The sequence below is a fragment of the Vipera berus genome, assembly GCF_964194415.1.
Source record: "Vipera berus genome assembly, chromosome: Z".
In the NCBI taxonomy this organism is placed as follows: Eukaryota; Metazoa; Chordata; class Lepidosauria; order Squamata; family Viperidae; genus Vipera; species Vipera berus.
Window position 1 is genome coordinate 42,675,922 of NC_138205.1, and position 19,037 is coordinate 42,694,958.

Consider the following 19,037-nt stretch of genomic DNA (forward strand, 5'->3'; position numbering starts at 1 on the left):
TTTTACTTCTGGTCTACAGTACAGGAAAAAAAACCTGCCCACAGCAAAAAATGGGTTCACTGTACTTAATGATGGTGGCAAACACTTTAGAACCACTTGGGGGGGGGGGGGAATAGCAAAAACGGGTCTGGTCATGTGACCCACTTTACAATTGTCATACAGTCAAAATTGTGGGTTCAATTACAGTCATACGTCAAAGACTGCATGTAACAAAAAAATTCCATCAAGGCCACAGCATTTCTCATTTCCATCTATAATACTATAATATAATACTTTAAAATCTACAATAAATAACATATTTTAGATCAAACTAGTACATCTCATGCAATTTTACTTTCGGTAGAAATATGGCTTCTGTGATGGAAAAACAAAATTTTGTAAGGAGGCCAATGTAAGAAACATACTAACTACATTTCCCTTTCCTGGGAAATCCTTGACCCTCTCAAATTTGATTCGACCCCTGTTCTGTAATTTAACAAAATGTTTAACCTGATTTTAAGAGAATTGTTCTGTTTCTAGACTATTGAGAGAGCGATGGTAGTTTTCTCGGTGCTATTTAACTTGTTTCAAGTATCCTTTACATTGGGCATACTAGCAGTTGAAAAATATAGATCAGCAATATATTGGAGCTAAGAGGTTCACGCATACATGGATCCTTATATTTATGAGAGGTTTTCTGTAGTCTAAAACCACTGGTGGCCTACAAGCTTCATTCAGATGTTCCGTGGAATGGAAAAAGCAAGATTCTAATTGCTTGTTCTTTTAATGCGGTGGAACATTTAAGTTTTAAGTTTAAGTTTATTAAATTTTTATACCGCCCTTCTCCCGAAGGACTCAGGGAACAGGGCATATAAATAGAAAATACAAAAGTTAAAAAAGGATTAAATTATTGCCCGAATTAAAACAATCAAGGTATAAAAAACATTAAAAAACCCTAGAATGCCCCCATCAGGCCAGGCCAGCTTGTTCGAATAGATGGGTCTTTAACCCGCGCCGGAAGGAGCGGAGATCCGGTGCCATCCGGAGCTCGACCGGCAGTTGGTTCCATAAAGCCGGGGCGCCCACAGAGAAGGCCCTCCCCCTGGGGGCCACCAGCCGGCATTCTCTGACCGGGGGCACCCTGAGGAGGCCCTCTCTGTGGGAACGCACAGGGCGGAGGGGAGTCGACGCCGGCAGCAGGTGGTCTCCGAGGTATTCCGGACCCATGCCATGTAAGGACTTAAAAACCATCACCAAGACCTTGAACCTCACCCGGAAGACAACTGGTAACCAATGCAGCTCATGGAGCAAAGGTGTAACATGGGAGTACCGGGAAACTCCCAAGACAACTCTCGCGGCCGCATTCTGTACCAGTTGGAGCCTCCGAGTGGTCTTCAAGGGAAGCCCCATGTAAAGAGCATTGCAGTAGTCCAGACGAGAGGTCACGAGCGCATGAGTGACCGTACACAGGGCATCCCGGTCCAGATAGGCATGGTAGAATTTGTGCAACTGGTGCGTCAGTTGCACAAAAGGTGTGCAACTGACGCACCAGGCGAACCTGAGCGAAAGCCCCCCTAGTCATGGCTACTATATGATCTTCTAGAGTAAGCTGTGAATCTAGGAGGACTCCCAAGTTGCGAGCCCTATCCACGGGGGGTAAAAACTCACTTATCAAGTAGTTTCCAATAATTTTCTACAGAGACTGAAAAAAAAGATATATATTATGTCACTCAACTGGTTTGGATGAACAAAAAGATTGTAGAAGTTTAAGATGATAACTAAACCTCCGAACACACCTTGGTGTAAGAATTTCTTTGTACTGAAGTTTTTCTACCCTGGTTGTGGCAGCAACAGACATTGGTATGACAATGTTGTTAATATCAAAAGAGCTTTCCCCTCTTCTCCTTCTTGGCTGCTGCTGCAAAACAATACAAAAAACAGTGAAAATGAGGCAAGGGTTATGAAGAGGGAACAATTTGAAAACTAACCTATAGCAGAAAGAAAGGACAAATGTTCTGGTCTATTAATCCAGTGATTAAAATACAATGGAAGTGGATTTATATAAGTTCTAATTTGCTTAAATATTCCAGGGAACCAACTACTAATGGAAAACAGAAGATATCCTGATGTAAATTCCATGTTAAGCAACCTTGTAACTAGAACTAAAGCAAAGCTACACTACCCATTTGTATAGTGTAACCAGTTTGTAAAACATATATTCATTCATTGGAAAGCCTTAGGAAAATGACAGCCCATTTTCCTAAAACTGGCTAAAATGCGCCTTGTATGTTGCTAGTTCTAGCATTCATACATACTCTGCATACGCAACCCCACCAATATAAAATTAAAAACAAGTGCTTGAGGCTGCTGATTTTTTGCCTAAAATTCTACCATGCTCTTCACGAACACTTCTTTGATAATACCATCTCTGGCTCAGTGGGTGCCATATTGTGGCAGATCTAACTTTTTCTTTTGGCTGTTTTACAGTGAACAGGGTTCTACACACATTCCTTAAGGAAACGTTTCTCAATCTTGATAGCTTGAAGTTGTGTGGATTCCAACTCCCAGAATTTCCCAGCCAGGAATTGAAACCCACACATCTTCAAGCTGCTACAGTCGGGAAATACTATCTTAAGGAGATTCTCAAGCCTCTGCTCTGTTGACATAGCAATTTATACCAAATTATGATACTCATTTAAGATAGTTATTCATCACTTCATTTTTGTTGCATTTTTCACTAAATTTCATAATCAGGCTATCTTCTTTACTGTTTTAAATACCTGATGCAGAATATACTTGGAACTTTTTTAGTGTCAACAAGCTTAGAAGAAAGATTATAACTTACTAAGAGGCATTTAGGGGGAAAAAGCTTACTGGGGAAATTTGAAACTAACCTTATTACATTTCAAACTTTTAAAATGGTGGCCAACTTGGGAAACCTTGAAGTAGAGGAAACCAGACATGAAATATACCACAGACAATACTACCAATAAACGTTTACAAAAACTGCTTACGATTTACCATTGTCTCAGTGTCCTCTTTTCCCCCCAGTATGAATAAAGAGGATAAAAACCAAGCACATGCATCTACTGCTGTTAAAACTGCACTTTAATAATAAGTTAAGACAAGCAATTAGTCAAGAGCACTGTTACACAGATACAAAGACACCCAACAGCCTCACTTCAGCTGTTAATGTTGGAAAATAGGATTGTTACACACATACACATCTTGCCACTGATTGGCTAGCACAAGGCCCCTGTCCTGCATTAATGGACCTAGTATTATTTAGGTACCTGAGGGGTTCAATGAAGTATGAACCAGCAGGAGCTACTCAGAACAGAGATGCAAATTTTGGGATCCAGTTCTTGCTTGCAAACTCATATAAAGTTACTGATATGGAGACCAAAGTGTGTGAGATTCCGTAAGTATCATAATAACACAGGCCAAAAAGGAAATGGAAGGGAAGGCCCTTTTATTCCCCTTTGTCTGAATTGGTGACATTAAAGTTATTTATGAACATATTTAGGTATTTATACTCAGCTTTTCCCATATTGGTCCTATGCTGGCTCTGTGGCAGAAGCAGTCAGTGATGATAAGTTTTTCCTTACACTATTCATCATTCTGGATGGGATTACATTCTAAGTAAAAGAGGATGACCAGCATTTGGAAGGGCTCCTTGACACCGCCAATTATCTCTGGATTTTCAGATGGCATAAGTGATAAGGAATATGGTCAAGCAATCACATCTAATGCAGAAGAGACTGTATCTGAGCTGGCAAGATCTAACAAATAATTAACTACTTCTTGTTTATACTGCAATGTCTTCTATATAGTTTTACTCTTGAGGACTGTATGGAGGCTTCAACTGTTATAATGTGCAAAAACTAAATTGCTAACTGGTAAACAATATCAGAAGTGTATTATGCAAATTTTGAAAAACCTGAACCACTGGTACTATCTTACGGACTACAATTTTTAGGTTTGGTTTTCATCTTTAAAATCCTGAATGGCTTAGGACCTCACTATCTGATGGAATGGTTGGTTAAATCATAAATCAGTAGAAGAGGCTCTCTTGGAGATACCTTCACTTTCTGATGTCTTATCTCCTAGATACCTGAGAGGGCCTCCTTTCCAAGCTTTGGAGCACGGTCCCTGAAGAACCACAGTCAGTTCCCATTCTTTCCGCTTCAGTCCTTTTCTGAACTGCGTTACTTTAATAATGGTTTTAACAATGCTTAATATGATTTTTAAAAAAACCTTGTCACTTTGTAGTGACTCTGTAGTGATTGCTTTATGTGCAGAAAGACACAAAAATATGTAAATGAAATTCCATCATAACTGATAAAAACATAGCTACTGGTATGATTAATGGGAAGTGCAGACCAAAATCATCCAGAGAATTTAATCTGGCCCACAACTTCCAACATCCTCGAGCTATAACATTCCAATATGTATGTTTTTACTGAACACTTTTCTTCTTTCTTTCTGCTCTCATCTGCCTAAAAAATAAAATATTCAACTAGGTTAATTTATCTTATTACTTTTAATTGTAGGACCCCCCTCTTATGAATGGAACTGGTTGACTGATTATGTTCCATCATGACATAATAATAATAATAATAATAATAATAATAATAATAATGATGATGATGATGATGATGATGATGATAATAAAAGTTGGAAGGGACCTTGGAGGTCATCTAGTCCAACCCCCTGCTCAGGCAGGAAACCTTATACCATTTCAGGCAAATGGCTGTCCAGTCTCTTCTTAAAAACCTCCAGTGTTGGAGCATTCACCACCTCTGGAGGCAGGTTGTTCCACTGGTTAATTGTTCTAACTGTCAGGAAGTTTCTCCTTAGTTCTAGGTTGCTTCTCTCCTTGACTAGTTTCCATCTGTTGCTTCTTGTCCTGCCCTCAGGTGCTTTGGAGAATAGCTTGACTCCCTCTTCTTTGTGGTAGCCCCTGAGATATTGGAACACTGCTATCATGTCACCCCTCACCCTTCTCTTCATTAAACTACACATACCCAATTCCAGCAACCGTCCCCATGTTAACGCATGTTGTTTGGCCTTTTCTAGGTTGAGTGAAATGAATTAACAATTTCAATTCAAACAGTTTGTGAAATAGCAAACTATTTTCTATTCAACTCGAAATTTGAAAAGGGAAAGTATGATTGCTTCTTAAGACTGACATCCAGCTTTCCTGATCTTTTTCTTAATTTTATTCTTTCAATATCCACTCTATACAGGAGAATTAATGTGGTAGTTGCGCTTTTATAGCTAAATGTGCAATCCCTGACTTAGCTACTACCCTGCCCTGGCTAAAATGATCCTGATTGTGTCCAACCAAACAAATCTCCATCCAGGTAAGAATTAGAATGCTATTTTGAACATCTCCTCTGGCGATGTCACTGAAATTCCACTTTTATCTAATATGGGCTACACAGCTTGAAATGCTCACTTACATTAAAAGATGGGCAGCATATAAATTTAATAAATAAAATAAAACATTTCAAGCAAATAAATTTGCTTTGCATAAGGAAGGCAGGATTATGAATATGGGACTAGTGAACCAAAACACAGTGACCATGTAGAGTGCCGTTAGCCAAATGCTAAGAAAATAAATCACAAGAGGGCTCCTGAAAAACATTTTCTAAATGCTTGACAAGTTTGGAAAACCAAATCCTGCCAAATGAAGCCTAGCTATCACTAGCAATGTTTCAGACAAAATTAACTATCCGTTAGTTTGCTTCTCTAGAGTCTGGGCAGACAATCTCATACACCAATCATCTTATGTACAGGCTATTCCATACACAGGATGGGAAGTTCTGGGCAGTTGTCCCTGGGTTAGAATATGCGGGCTTACTCTGTGTCCAAAACATGCATTTTCTAAGCAGAGATGTTCTACAATGGGGAGAATGGGAAAGGGGGATAAAGAGATGGTAAGATGAGGCAACAGCTAAAAGTATACAGAAGAAAGTAAGGAATAAGGGCACAGGTTGGTTACAGAAGGTGGGCATACATGTAGGCTAAGTTTGAAAGCTAAGGCAAAGCAAGCCATGGGAAGACGGAGAGAGGGGAGGGAGAGTAAGCTACAGAGGGAGGAGGAAATACACCAATTTTACCCTACTTCTTTTGTAAGGTCTTTTTCAACTGTCTGGGTCAAAACACAAAAAACTAGCAAGTTTCAATTCAGCTGGACTGAAAAGCCATAAAGTTCCCCTTCCATGCATGAAACTGCAGATGACATTTCACTTCTAGCTGCCACCTCTTACCCCCAACTCTCTCACCCATTCTCCACTATGATTCACGACTTCCTTGTTCCCAAACCCAGAATATATTACTCCTCAACTTCTGAAGCCTGCTTTTCTTCACTTTTTCTTCCTCTACTACAGTCTGGGAGACTATATCTAAATCCAACTGTTAGGATTGGTGATCATGAAAGCTAAAAATCACCTTTTCCACTGTACCTTTGATACAATCCTGTGTGTCCGATACTCTATAATTGAAATAAAAGAGCACATATGCATATCCTTTTGTTCCAAGTTATTCCTCCTTACCCTAATTTTAATTCTAAGTCAAGGTTAGCTCTCAAGCATCTTGAAACATGGCATGACTGGGGTCATGCAACACATTGCATCCTGAAGCACTGAAGAAATCAAACTCTAAGTCACTTGCTACTGTCAGATAACCGCACATCCCCACCCAAAGTACTTACAGTTGCACTGGAACTTCCCAGGGAGCTTGTGGTGACAGGAGGGATGGAATTTTCAGAGGAAGTGGAGAATTGCCTCATGAAGGAACTGTGAGCCGTGGAGGCCATAGCACTCGACAAATAACTTGGCCCTCCTATCTCTGCATGATGCTTCAACACTATGTAAGAAAGAAAGAGAAGAAATAAGGAAGAGAACAGTGAGTGAGAATAATGCCTGTATTACACCCACAAGCATTACACCAGGCAGGCCTCAAACAATTGACATAGAAGAACCAGAGCACACTTAAGGGAGCGAAACTTCCTCTGGCTGGACTGCTTCTCTAGAGGAGGAAGTTGTTGAAAGCACACAAGAGACCATGGCAGGTAACACCACTCACTGCCCCTTTTAATTCCCCAGAAACAGAAAGCGACCATCTCGGAAAAGAGATGGGGAGCAGAACGCAGAGCCCAAGCTCCCCCCGGACAGACCTGGCTGGGGCCAGCCTACCTTCACTTCTCTTGGAGGAGCTGTCCCGCAATCGCTTTCTTTCATGAACTGCCGTCAGGATAAGTGAGCGCTCTGGCGCTCTCTCGGCCTTGGGAGCAGCCCTCACATCGTTTAAGGGCTGCCTGTGTGCCTTGTCTGGCTCGATTTTGTGATGTGAGCAAGCTGAGGAGTGGAACAGAAAGAGAGCCATGAAAATGCCCTGCTTTCACCTCTCTTTCCTGCCTTTCAGGACCCAACCTAGACAGGACCTAGGAGCCATACAAACAAGATTGCCAGAACAACATAAAAGAGTCACTGGCAGCAACTGCCCTCAGGCGACAACCATATTAATTTAGCGGTTGTAGTACAAATCCATCGATCCGTCTGTCTATCCATCCATCTGTTAGCAAGGACTGTTATAGTGCAGAACGTTTGAGTTGCACCCAGCCCTGCCAAGGCTTCTAACTTGCTGGCTTCCATTCTGGCCCACATGTTTGTGTCAAATGTATTCTCTAAAGAGAGTCAAGAGGCAATTACAGATGGTGATACTTGACCACTGCAGAACTATCTCAAAAATCAAGAGCAGCAGGATCTGTCTTTTGCTTTATTTTAAGTATTAAACCTACCGTGGCAGTTTATCGATTATATACTGTACAGGAGAGGTCCCCCACCTTTTGGGCACCAGGGACCGGTTCCCCTGGAGAGGTTTTTCTGTGGACCGAAGGGTGTGTGGTTTTGTGTGCTGCCTGCATCTTGCAGATGAGGCTTTGCTTGTTTGTGCGGCCCAGTTGCTGACATGCCGCAGCCTGGTACTGGTCCAAGGACTGGTGGTTGGGGGCCCCTGCTGTACAGTGTTCCTGATGTTCAAAGGAATCCACCCAAAAAGTAGGAATAAGTGCGTATGTTGTGTGCATGCAAACATATTTTGTCTTGCTTATTTAGGAACACCCAATCCATGTTTGTTTTCAGTTCCAGAACAACACATTATCATAATCACGAAATGTTCAAGAACGACTGCGTTCTACATATACACATCATGGTTTTCCCACAGCAGTAGCAAACACTAAATAATCAACTCCCTCATGCTCCAATACAAATTCTAAATTCCTTGAAAAGTGTTCCCTGGTCAAACAGTCTACAACATCAGATTTCAGAAATTTAATCTGCTTCTATTTTGTAAGAAAAGGGAAAGGAAGGTTGGTAAGCTCAATAGCAAAACTCATGCTTTGTATGCTCAGAGTCACAGATCAATCTTTGGCATCTCCAGATAAAAAAAGGCTGTAAACAAAAGTAGTGTTTTCAAGCCAGAATACACAAAACTCTAGGCTAGATGGAGCAATGACCTAGCTCAGAATGAGGGACACCCTTATGTCTTTAATATTAAATATTACTTTTATTCTTCCTCTCTATGTAACATAATCTTTCAAAAAGAGTTACATGTTTAATTCCTTCAGTTATTCATGCTAGATTTTTCTTTTCAACAAATATGAAATTAAATCCTCCTTATCATTAACTCACATAGGCAGTGCAAAAATCAGAATGGGAACAAGAGCCGAAGTTTCACTTCAATAACCATTGTAGACCATTGGTTCTTGCCTATTTTGTTTTCTTCACTGCTTAATTATTATTTGTACAAATGAATTTTTAGAAGCATAAATACAAGCTTCTCTTCTTTGTATCTAATTCACCTTTTTTCTTCTTAAAAGCTACATTAAATTACTACTAAAAGAGGACATACTACCAGAAATTATATCTCCAAAGGGAGAAAGTAGAACTGGGCCTCTAGGCTGCCTGTAATCTTGGAAGCCCTGTGGTAAAGCCAGAGTTTGTGTACTATTATCATGGGAGGCCCAAATATTCAATGTATTCTCAGAGGCAGTGTCTTATTTATTACTTCCTTTTCCAGGCTGGGCACTAGCATTAATCACATTTCAAAGTGGAATCCTGGTTCACTTTAAGCCATATACATAGATGACTCTGAAGGACCAAACAGATAATTCCTGCCAATTCAAGATTAAAATCAATGAAGGCACTTACTGGCTGCTGCTAAAAAGGTATTAACCAGCTTGTGACGGTCTTTGCGCATTGAGTCAGACAGGCTGCTGAGAGGCCCGGTAGATCGGTGCTTCAACATGAACTTTTTGGGAGGTTTGATTTTCTCACAGGGCTTGTTCTGTAAGTGGGATTTCAACATGCCCTGAAGGTGTAAGCTTACTTGTACATCTGCAGAAAAATGAATACACACATACACAAACACAAAACCAAAAGAAGGCAATTATCAGACATTATTCAGAATAAAGATGGCCTATTCTGAATGCAGAACAAAGTTCCTCACCAAATCTATCCAAATCTAAATTTGGAGGTTTATAGTAACATGGATCAAAATTACATCCATTTGGAGGCCAAAAAACAACAACAACAATATTTATGGAGTTCCTTATTTTCATTCTGTAATGAAATCACCAATATTGGCTCAACTGCAGTTATACTAACACCGTACCCTCCAGATTTCTTGAGTCAACTGGAATTCTGAGCTAACATAGCCTTCAGCAACAATACATCTGGTGGACATGCCCCCCCCTTTTTTGAATAGGCACAAAAAAAGGCATTGGGTTCTTCCATTAATTTTGATGCTGTCAAATATTTTATAAAACATCGGTCTTTCTTAGTTTTATTTTTTGTTCTTTTTATTTATAAACTGCTTAAAGGGATTGCCCATAGGGACTGAAAGAATAAAATATAGAGAAAGGAAAAATAATCCTTCTCTTTAAGCATGTTCTGCCTCCCGTTAGGGCACAACAGTTTTGTTTGTAGAGACCTAACAATGGCGGTAGCAGCAGCAGCACCTATTCCAACTGAAACAGCTTTCTCTGGAAAAAAATTCAAAAGTCCTAGATTTCTATCTCAAGTTTCATTTACTTGAGTGCAACTAAAATATTTTGTTAAAATCCAAAATAAGATTTGTTTCTTAAAGTAAATATTGAGTTCACCTTAAATTAAAACTAGGATATTTCTAGATGACAGCAAGTATGCCTTACAATAAAATTTTGAAGATGAATTTACGTCTTTGAGGAAACACTGAGTTAAAAAAGCTTTTCCACATACATGAAGAATTTGATCACTTCTCAAATACAACACTGATTTATCATCTATCCAAAACAAGATCTTTTATTTTCACCTAACACACACAGTCCTAGTCTATCCAGTAGCAACCTGAACACACTTCCAAATAATTTGTTACTGGCAGTTCCCTTTTTGTTTGGTAATCTTCTACATGTGTGAAATGGACCAATCATGAACATGGATAGAAACCACAAACATTATCTATGATCTAGAGAAATGGGGCTGAGGGTGGTGCAAGCAACTTGAAAGACAAGGTACTAGAAAATGGATGGTAAGTATGTAGGCACCCTTCAACAAGTAAAAGAAAGCATGAAAATGTATGAAGTGTACACACAGACACACACATACCTAGTTAAAAGCAAAAATATATCTTTGTTTAGAACATATACACAACTGAAGGATACAAGGCCACATCCTATGCACATATAACCCTCAAACAAAAGCATTCTGAGCATTTCCTGCAGATTTTGAAAATGTTTAGCAAATAGTGGTTTTTAATATGGAGAAAATGCCATAGTATATATGTCTAGGCAGTAATCATATTTAATGCTTACTTATTGCAAATGTAAATGAAACAAAATCCCTTTTAAGTTTTCACCCTACCATTGCCTGCCATGGTAGAACTGCACCTCTGCATAGTAGTTCAAAATCAAGAATAGTCACAGTATAGAAATAGTGCACCCATTTGGTTTGGAAAATGAGGTACCTGCCCAGAATATTCCATTAATGGGGCAATACACAGGTAAATAAAACTAGGAGCAAGGCTTAAGATAGGAAAGGTAGTTGGATATGAGAAACAGCTGATGAAAGAAGATGAATTCAGATATTAATAAAAAAACAGCCTGGATAACAGGGCCAAAAGCTGAAAAGTAAAACACCTCCAGCAGAAAAATTCAAATCAATGTGCCAAGCAAACCTCCTGCCTTTACTCTAGCCACATGCTAATAAAGTACAAATGATGGAAAAGGCATATAACCTAAGAAGGCTGCCCTGTAGCAGTAAAATAACGCTACCTATGTGCATGCATACCGAAGAGAGAAGTATATTGTTGAAGAAACACGAGCACACCATCCAATTGATTATTTAGTTTACTTTTCCTCCGTCTTACTGCCAGCCAACATCTGACTGCGCCAAAACAGCATCGTGACCTGCCAAGATAGCCTTTTCCCCCTGATCAAACGCTTAAGAGCAGCAGCTTTCTCTTAAGAGCCCCAGATGGCGCTATCTTAGCTGTTTTAAAGACCTGATTAACATCCTTTTCACCAAGGTTGTTATGGTGTTATTACGTCATCTGGAAATTTCCAGTCACATATCAAATCATCCAGACGAGGGCAGAACACTCATTAACAAACTCACATATGGAAGAGAGAAAGAAGCAGGATGAGGGAAGGGGAAGGGGGAGGGAGGAGAGATGCCCAATTGTTGTTTAAAATTCTATCTACTAGTCTGTAGCAGCCCATGTCAGGCAGCCCTTAGATAATTAGATCAGGGATGCCTAACATTAGTGCCAAAGTTGCTCAATACCCTAGGAGAGCCAAAGTAAATGCCTTTCCAGATCCTCTCTTATCCAAAATCATTCAGCCTCTACTATCCCCCTGTGGCTGCCTGCCTCTCTCTATGGTCTAAGCAAAAAGAAAAAAATGTTTTGGTTTCTGCTTCCAAAAGATCATCCTAAGGCCAGAATCCTATGTAAGACAGGATAAAAGTAGAGATCTTACTGTTGCCTAGATATGGCTTCTGAGTTAGCTTGGAATGAGGAGCTGACTTTTTGTTCAACTCTTTTTATTACTCACATCTGCTAATGGGGTCATTCTTACCATCTGGGAATGAAAGTACAGGGTGGATGCAGGAATCCAACTGTGAGAGATGCTCCATCAAAGGGGCTTCATACTGGATTTCTGAAGGCATTGAGCTTCGAGAGCCACAGAGAACACACAAAGAGTTCACATCACAACCACACCGCTGTGGTTTACGATAAACCTAGACATAGGATGAGATAGGGAGAAGGGCTAGAATCCATCAATCTAGAAGAAGGCATCAGCTTGCACTTTGTTTCAAACTGAGCACCTGGTCTTCAATCACCCACTATTTTCATTCTGTAGAATTGCTCCAAATTTCTTGACATGGGAAATCAGGCTGGCCAGAGACCAATGGTTTTGAGGTGCTCTTGGCTGCCCAAAACATAAAAGGAGAAACCTGCTTTACTGCCACTGCTTGTTAAGGAAGGAAGGAAACTTCAGGACAGCACTGGTTAATCAGGAAAGGATTAGTGAAATTATCCAGAGAAATTTGAAATTGATTTCACTGTAGAATCAATGCAGTGGAAAGAGGAAATACAGGTAGTTCTCGACTGAGGAGCACAATTGAGTCCAAAATTTATGTCATTAGGTAGGTCATTTAAGTGAATTTTGTCCTATTTTATGACATTTCTTGTCATAATTGTTAAGTGAATCCCTGCAGTGGATATGTTAGTAACATGGTTGTTAAGTGAATCTGGCTTCCCTACTGACTTTGCTTGTCAGAAGTTTACAAAAGGTGATCGTATGATCCTGGGATGTAGCAACGGTCATAAGTATGAAGCAGTTGGTGAGCATCTGAATTTTGATCACAAGACCATGGGGATACTACAAGGTTGTAATTGTGAAAAACAGTCATGAGTCACTATTTCAGTGCCGTTGTAACTTTGAACAGTCACTAAATGAACTGTTGTAAGTCGAGGACAACCTGTATATGATTTGAGTTATTGGACATAGTGAACTACACCAAGCATTTAACAAGCCTCCAAGGTGATCTGATGGGAGTGGAAAGGGAACAGGAATGGATGAGTGAGACTGAGTTTGTGAATTTGCCTAAGAAGGTCAACTACAGGTATAAATAATGGGAGTTGAGCTTTCTCTACTGTTTGGGCAAACTAATTGTACTTTAGCTTTTGCAGTTGCCTCTCTTATTGCAGAATTTGTTCAAGACTAGAAAACTACTATTGACTATCTAATAACAGAATATTTGCTATTCACCAATTCCAAAGTGTCCACTGAAACATAATTGTCACTAATAGTGCTTCATCCTACTAATGTTCCAATTAAAACAAACAAAAAACAAGTGAACAAACCTTCTTCAATATCCACGATAATATAATAGCTCCAAAATAATATATACATAAAAGTTTTGTTCTCAGGGGGGAAAAATGTTCATTCTCATCAGAGAATGAACACAGCAACACTTTATCTCCAATACTAATGTAGTTTAGAATGATTAGATAAAAATTGGGTTTTTTTTAGAGGTTTACATTCTGTGTACTGTGTCTTCTATTTATGCATACAAATTTAAATTTGTTGACTATCAATACCACATTTGCCCTAAATTGTTATCCTACCAGACTATTTCACTGAAACAGTTCAGTCTGGCTGAAAATGCATACCTCCTTAAATACTTAGATTAGCCATTTTTTAAATTGTGGGGGAGTTGAAAAAAGAACAGAAAAGATCTTTTAAAAAACAACAAATAATCGTAATTCTATGCTGCAAATGAGCTCAAACGCAAAACTTAAGAACTGATTCTGAATTCAGCATACTAAACGCTGTAACCATTTAAACATTTTTTAAACTAAAAACTCTAAAACTAAACTAAAAAGTGTTTAAAAATATGAATCTTACCTCCCAAAGCAGTATGCATAGTGGAATGAGAAGTTAAACCACCTTCCTCTGACCACTTCTACAGTCAAATGATCAAGATATAAAATGTAGCTCTCTCCCAGTCTTTCCTACTCAATTCTAAACTCATTTAACAGGGGGGGAAAAGTTCCACTGACATGAAGACCAATAAATGCACTTAACCTGAATATCAGAGAGACTCTAAGCAGATTTTATAATGATATGGGGCAAAAGAACAATATGTAAAACCAACAATTTGCTAGCTATCTTATATAGCTGCAAGATTTTCCCCTCCGTTTTTTTTTACTACTTTAACTAATTCATTTACAGACCTTTTTGGATAGTGGAATTAGATTGCTGGGTCGAACAAGCCTCCGCTTCTTGCAGCTGAGAAGAGGGCGTGTGCGGGCTGCCACACAGGTTCCATCAGGAATTGAAGACATCATATTTAATCTCTGCTTTTTCCGCAACAGCTCCTCAGCATCTGAGCCATCTCCCTGAGTTTGCTCTGTCAAGCCTGGCTGTAGACTATCCAACAATGGAAAAAGGCATTAGGCATTTCTACTTCTCCATCTATCACTAATCGGGGTCAGATTTTCATTACCTAAAATCAGCAGCCCATTTGTCCAGGCAAACTAATAAATCCATGTATGTAATAAAAAATTCAAAATACGATCAGTACCCCCAAAGTTCTTCTTTGATACCAGGTTAGGCTAGATTGCAGTAAACATCACTTGTCAGCAGATCTCTAGCTTTTCATTATTTGGAAATGTCAGCTACTGTTTTTCCTTTGTCCTTACTGCCTCTCATGTCTTCCTGCCTTACATTTTTCTCATTCACACTTTTTCACCATTATCCTATCTTATTCTTCTGTACACAATGCCTACTCCAGCTTTCCAGCAGATTTACCCTGTTAACTTTCCATCAATTCTTACTTTCTCAATCCAACGCGTTTTCCTCCAATTAGCCGGGCTATAGCTTCCTGAGCCAGTTTGCCTAGCCATGTCGGGAGTTATAGTCTAATACATCTAGAACATCAGGTTGTGGAAGGTCCTTTGATTTACTTCTGCTCTATATTTTTCCAAATTCTGTTTTTAAGATTTCTAGTAAAGATACAAGTGACATGCTAAATAGATACTACCAGAATTAATTTGATTTATATACACTTACTAGTCTAAGTACCTTTGAGGGTGGCCTTTCTAGAGGTTATAATTCCTTAAGGAAAGGCTTAGCAAGAACCTTACGTGTTAATGACTCCGTTGACTGGTCTCGGCACTCCACAGGTTTTGGCAGTTAAAGATTCTTGGGTATTACTAATGGATATACCAAGGTTCTCTGATGACTGGGAGATAGATGCATGTGTATCAATGGAAATGGAAGGAGCAGGGGGAAAGAAAGAAATTCTTGTTAGAATTACATAACACTCTGATCAATGGTTCCTCTTCTATGACAAACTCTAAAATCACCAGCAGCATTTGGGAATCAGAGTATTTCATAACACAAATTGTACGATAGCTGTATCTCAGCAACGAACAGTACAATAGGCTGGAACATGGAGAGATGATTTCAAAGATCCATTAACTTGGAGACAATGAAAGAAACAGCATTTTCTGATCATCTACTTTAAAACAGTTTTTCCAACCTAGAAATAACGATGGTCAAGCACATCTTATTTTAAAATCATTTTCACATGGAAGTCAGTTTCCATTGGTGGAGAGCCGTCTATGGAATGTATAGACTGCTACACACAGGAATGCCCAGGTAATGCAAACATACCTTGTACGTTTCCAAAAGTTTACTAAACTTGATACAGAGGTTCTATATTCTTTTTACTGTTACTGTTCTATGTTTAAATTTACACCACTGAAAGTTTAGTCTTTCATAATTAATCCTTTCTAAAACAAAGCTTCTAGCTCTTATACCTGTAAAAATGTTTGAGGAGGGCCCAACAAAATTGTCAATCAGAAAGGCTATTTGAAATAGAGCACTGGTTTACACATTTATGATTCACAACATTATAGCTTATCTTTAACTTTGAGCTAGTATTACAAGGCCATGACAAGATCATTTTAAAATTCAAAATGAATATACTGAAGGAAGATAAGGTTTTAAAAGAGATTTTTTAGCCCTTACCCAAAAGCATTTTTAAATTTAAATCTTTAAATTTTAAAGAATTTAACTGGACCAAGAAAAAGAGCAGTCATATTAATTTTGCATATAGCAAAGAATCTAGAGAGATTTTAAAGATGAATATATATCAACAGAGGATATTTCAAGCAACCGAAAGCTTGAAAGCTTTAAGAAAAACAAATCCAGAACACCCTAAAATGAGAAAAAACTAATTTTTTCCCCTGAGGAGCAGAAAAACAATGATATGCAATCTACCAACTTATTTTCTATGAACTGAATCTGCTGTATACACAGTATCATGTTATATACGCAGGAGCAATACTATTTATATGCTTTGCAAAAGCAAGTAAGGATCAAAATTCAGAAACAAAATTTTGAATTCCTTGAGAGATCTTTATCTTTTATAGCAATATTGCCAGCAGTAAATCAAATTATGTGGCCAAAGATAAAAGGGAAGAGGGGGAAAGACACAAAAGGTAAAAGAGATGGACAGAGACATAATTTAAGCAAAGCTGTCCTGTCCTCTGAGCAGCTTTCATAAACTGCAGACAAGGAGAGCACGCAATTGGCAAGCCTTTTCCTTTATACCCTGGAATATTAAAACTGATGTCTTCAGCCATTTCAAATATAGACATCTACTATGTGATTCATAAAGTATGTAACACGGAGATGTACAAAATACCCACTACATCTATAGGATATAAATTATATGCAGCTCTCCTACCAAATACAGGTTTATAGCCTTTCCTGTGTGCATTTAGCATCTGCAGTATTTACTGTATACTTCAAGTGGCAATTAACAAAATCTTTGATCTTTAGTTTACAACCTTTAATTTTGTGTCTTCCCTCTTGACCCTTTTACCTTTGGCCCCATAATTTGGTTCACTGCTGGCAATATCGCCTTAAAAGACAAAGCTCTCTCAAGGAATTCAAAAATGAAAGTTGGCAGTTTTGGATTAAGTAGCCCAGGCTGCTCTAACAAAAGGTCTTAGAACAGAAGGTGTTTTGTACATATCCAACTGACGTATCCAGATAAGACTAAGAAAACTCTTATCTGAAAGTTTAGAAAGACACTGCCTATCACTGTAGATGATGGTGATCAAATATACCCAGTAGACAAGTAGCTTTCTGCTCTCCTATGAAAGAATTTTGCAAACACAATCTTACATGATTGCAATCATGGAACCTGTCTAAATCAGATGTCACTGACATTATTATACCACCTGAGCAATCACTTTTGGGTAAGCAATTGTAAAGCTTCACAGATTCAGGCTAATGGGCAAGTGCAGATTACCTTTATATGACACTTATTTGCCTATTTTACTCAGACAGTATGTTAATATTTATTTACTGTTCATAGTTTCAAGTAAATGTCTGCTACCAAAGTAACCATGACGGAACTTTTGTATGCAAAGCAAATATAGGCATTCCTTTAAAAATCTGTGAAGAATAACTTCCACAGTATTAACTTGCTAAGCATTCCCAAGATATACCAACACATGGATAGAAAGGTCTCCAGTACCTAATCATCTATGAGTAAAGCCTGGATGCCAGAACCTGAAAATATTGATATTTCAATCTATAGACTGATTAAAAGCAGCTGGTGCCCTTGAATCTAAAATGCTCTTCCAGAAATTAGGGTGAAAAACTGAATCTCATCCATATCACAATCATTTACTACAGGGCTTTTCAACCAGTGGTACGGGTACCACCTGTGGTACATTGGCACCTGGCAGGTGGTACACAACCATCCTAGAAAAGTGGTAGCGGGGGAGGGGAATGAGCTGAACCGGTGGCAGCACTGCACAAGCCTGAGTGAGAGATGGCTGGAGCTGCCGGGCTGTCAGGGCTCAGTGGAAGTCCCAGGATCAGCGCTTCATTGGGGCTGTCTGGGCTCAGTGGAAGTGCCAGGTTCCAGCTGGAGCTCGGCGCTGATCCCAGCGCTTCTGCTGAGCCCAGAAGAAGCGCCGATCAGCGGGAATGTTGCAGCATCTCCAGGGTCTTGTGATTTACACTCAGATGCTTGGCAACTGATTCATATTTATGATGGTCAGTGTCCCAGGGTCATGTGAAGTGACCAAAATCTACTGCAACCACCCAGCAGAGGTGTGGGGGGGAGAATAAAAACCAAATACCCCCACCCCACCCCCGCTGCCAATCCTCAACAGAAATGCTCACACCAATGAAAACCTCAGACAGAAGGAAGAGTGCCGCCGGATGGGCAGGCATCTTGCTCGGCTGTGGCTTGGGGGGCACTTTTTTTTAGTGCAATTGTAACTCTGAACAGTTACTAAACGAACTGTTGTAAGTCAAGGACTACCTGTACTTCATCACTTTTTTCCTTTTTTTTTTTTTTGGTCATCAAGTTTTTGACACCTTGCTAGGCGACTGGTGGTACTCGGATGTTGCCATATCCTAAAAGTGGTACAATGGGTGAAAAGGTTGAAAAGCCCTGATTTACTAGGTTTTTGCCTACTTCTAGGTCTGGTGTTTTTTCTATTCATCCACTTTTAAATTAATTCTCCTGCAGCCACATCACAGTACTTCTTTCGCAATGTTTTTTTTTAAAAAAAATGTTAAAAGCAGGTACTGTATTTTGGCAGAGTATTTTTAAAAATAAAAATAATTGTTGTATTCTAGTCCTCAGGAATTTTCAAACTGCATCCCAACTTCTAATAAAGTACTAATCTATAGCCTGCAGTAATAAGCTATCCTAGAAACATGACTTTGAGGATGCCAATTTAGGTAAGTAGGTGATTTTGGGAGCATCTGCAGGGCAGAAAGCTATTCCCTAACTGGGAATTCTTCAAATACTTGGACAAAAGAAAACACAGCAACAGAAGAACAGTCTTTTTTATATATACCAGGCATGTCAAACTCGTGATGTCATGTGACGTCGCGCGACGTATCGGAACTTTTTCCCATTGCCGAAAATGGGATGAGCGCGGTTTCTCCGTGACGCTCCGGCCCGCAG

General features: G+C 39.3%; 1 protein-coding gene across 4 annotated transcripts in view; it reads right to left on the reverse strand.

The window, feature by feature from the left end:
* LOC308678122 (KAT8 regulatory NSL complex subunit 1-like) overlaps nt 1–19,037 on the reverse strand; it is a 134,913-nt gene that overhangs the window by 11,872 nt on the left and 104,004 nt on the right. The window contains exons 5-12 of one of the 4 annotated variants that reach the window (XM_081344991.1): nt 15,178–15,275; nt 14,266–14,461; nt 12,101–12,263; nt 9,198–9,383; nt 7,182–7,343; nt 6,698–6,852; nt 2,874–2,918; nt 1,776–1,897 (exon numbers count right to left, since the gene is read on the reverse strand). In XM_081344991.1, coding sequence (XP_081201117.1) covers nt 1,776–1,897; nt 2,874–2,918; nt 6,698–6,852; nt 7,182–7,343; nt 9,198–9,383; nt 12,101–12,263; nt 14,266–14,461; nt 15,178–15,275 — 1,127 coding nt within the window. The remainder of the gene's footprint in view (nt 1–1,775; nt 1,898–2,873; nt 2,919–6,697; nt 6,853–7,181; nt 7,344–9,197; nt 9,384–12,100; nt 12,264–14,265; nt 14,462–15,177; nt 15,276–19,037) is intronic. The other 3 variants (XM_081344993.1, XM_081344992.1, XM_081344994.1) reach the window with 3 other exon arrangements.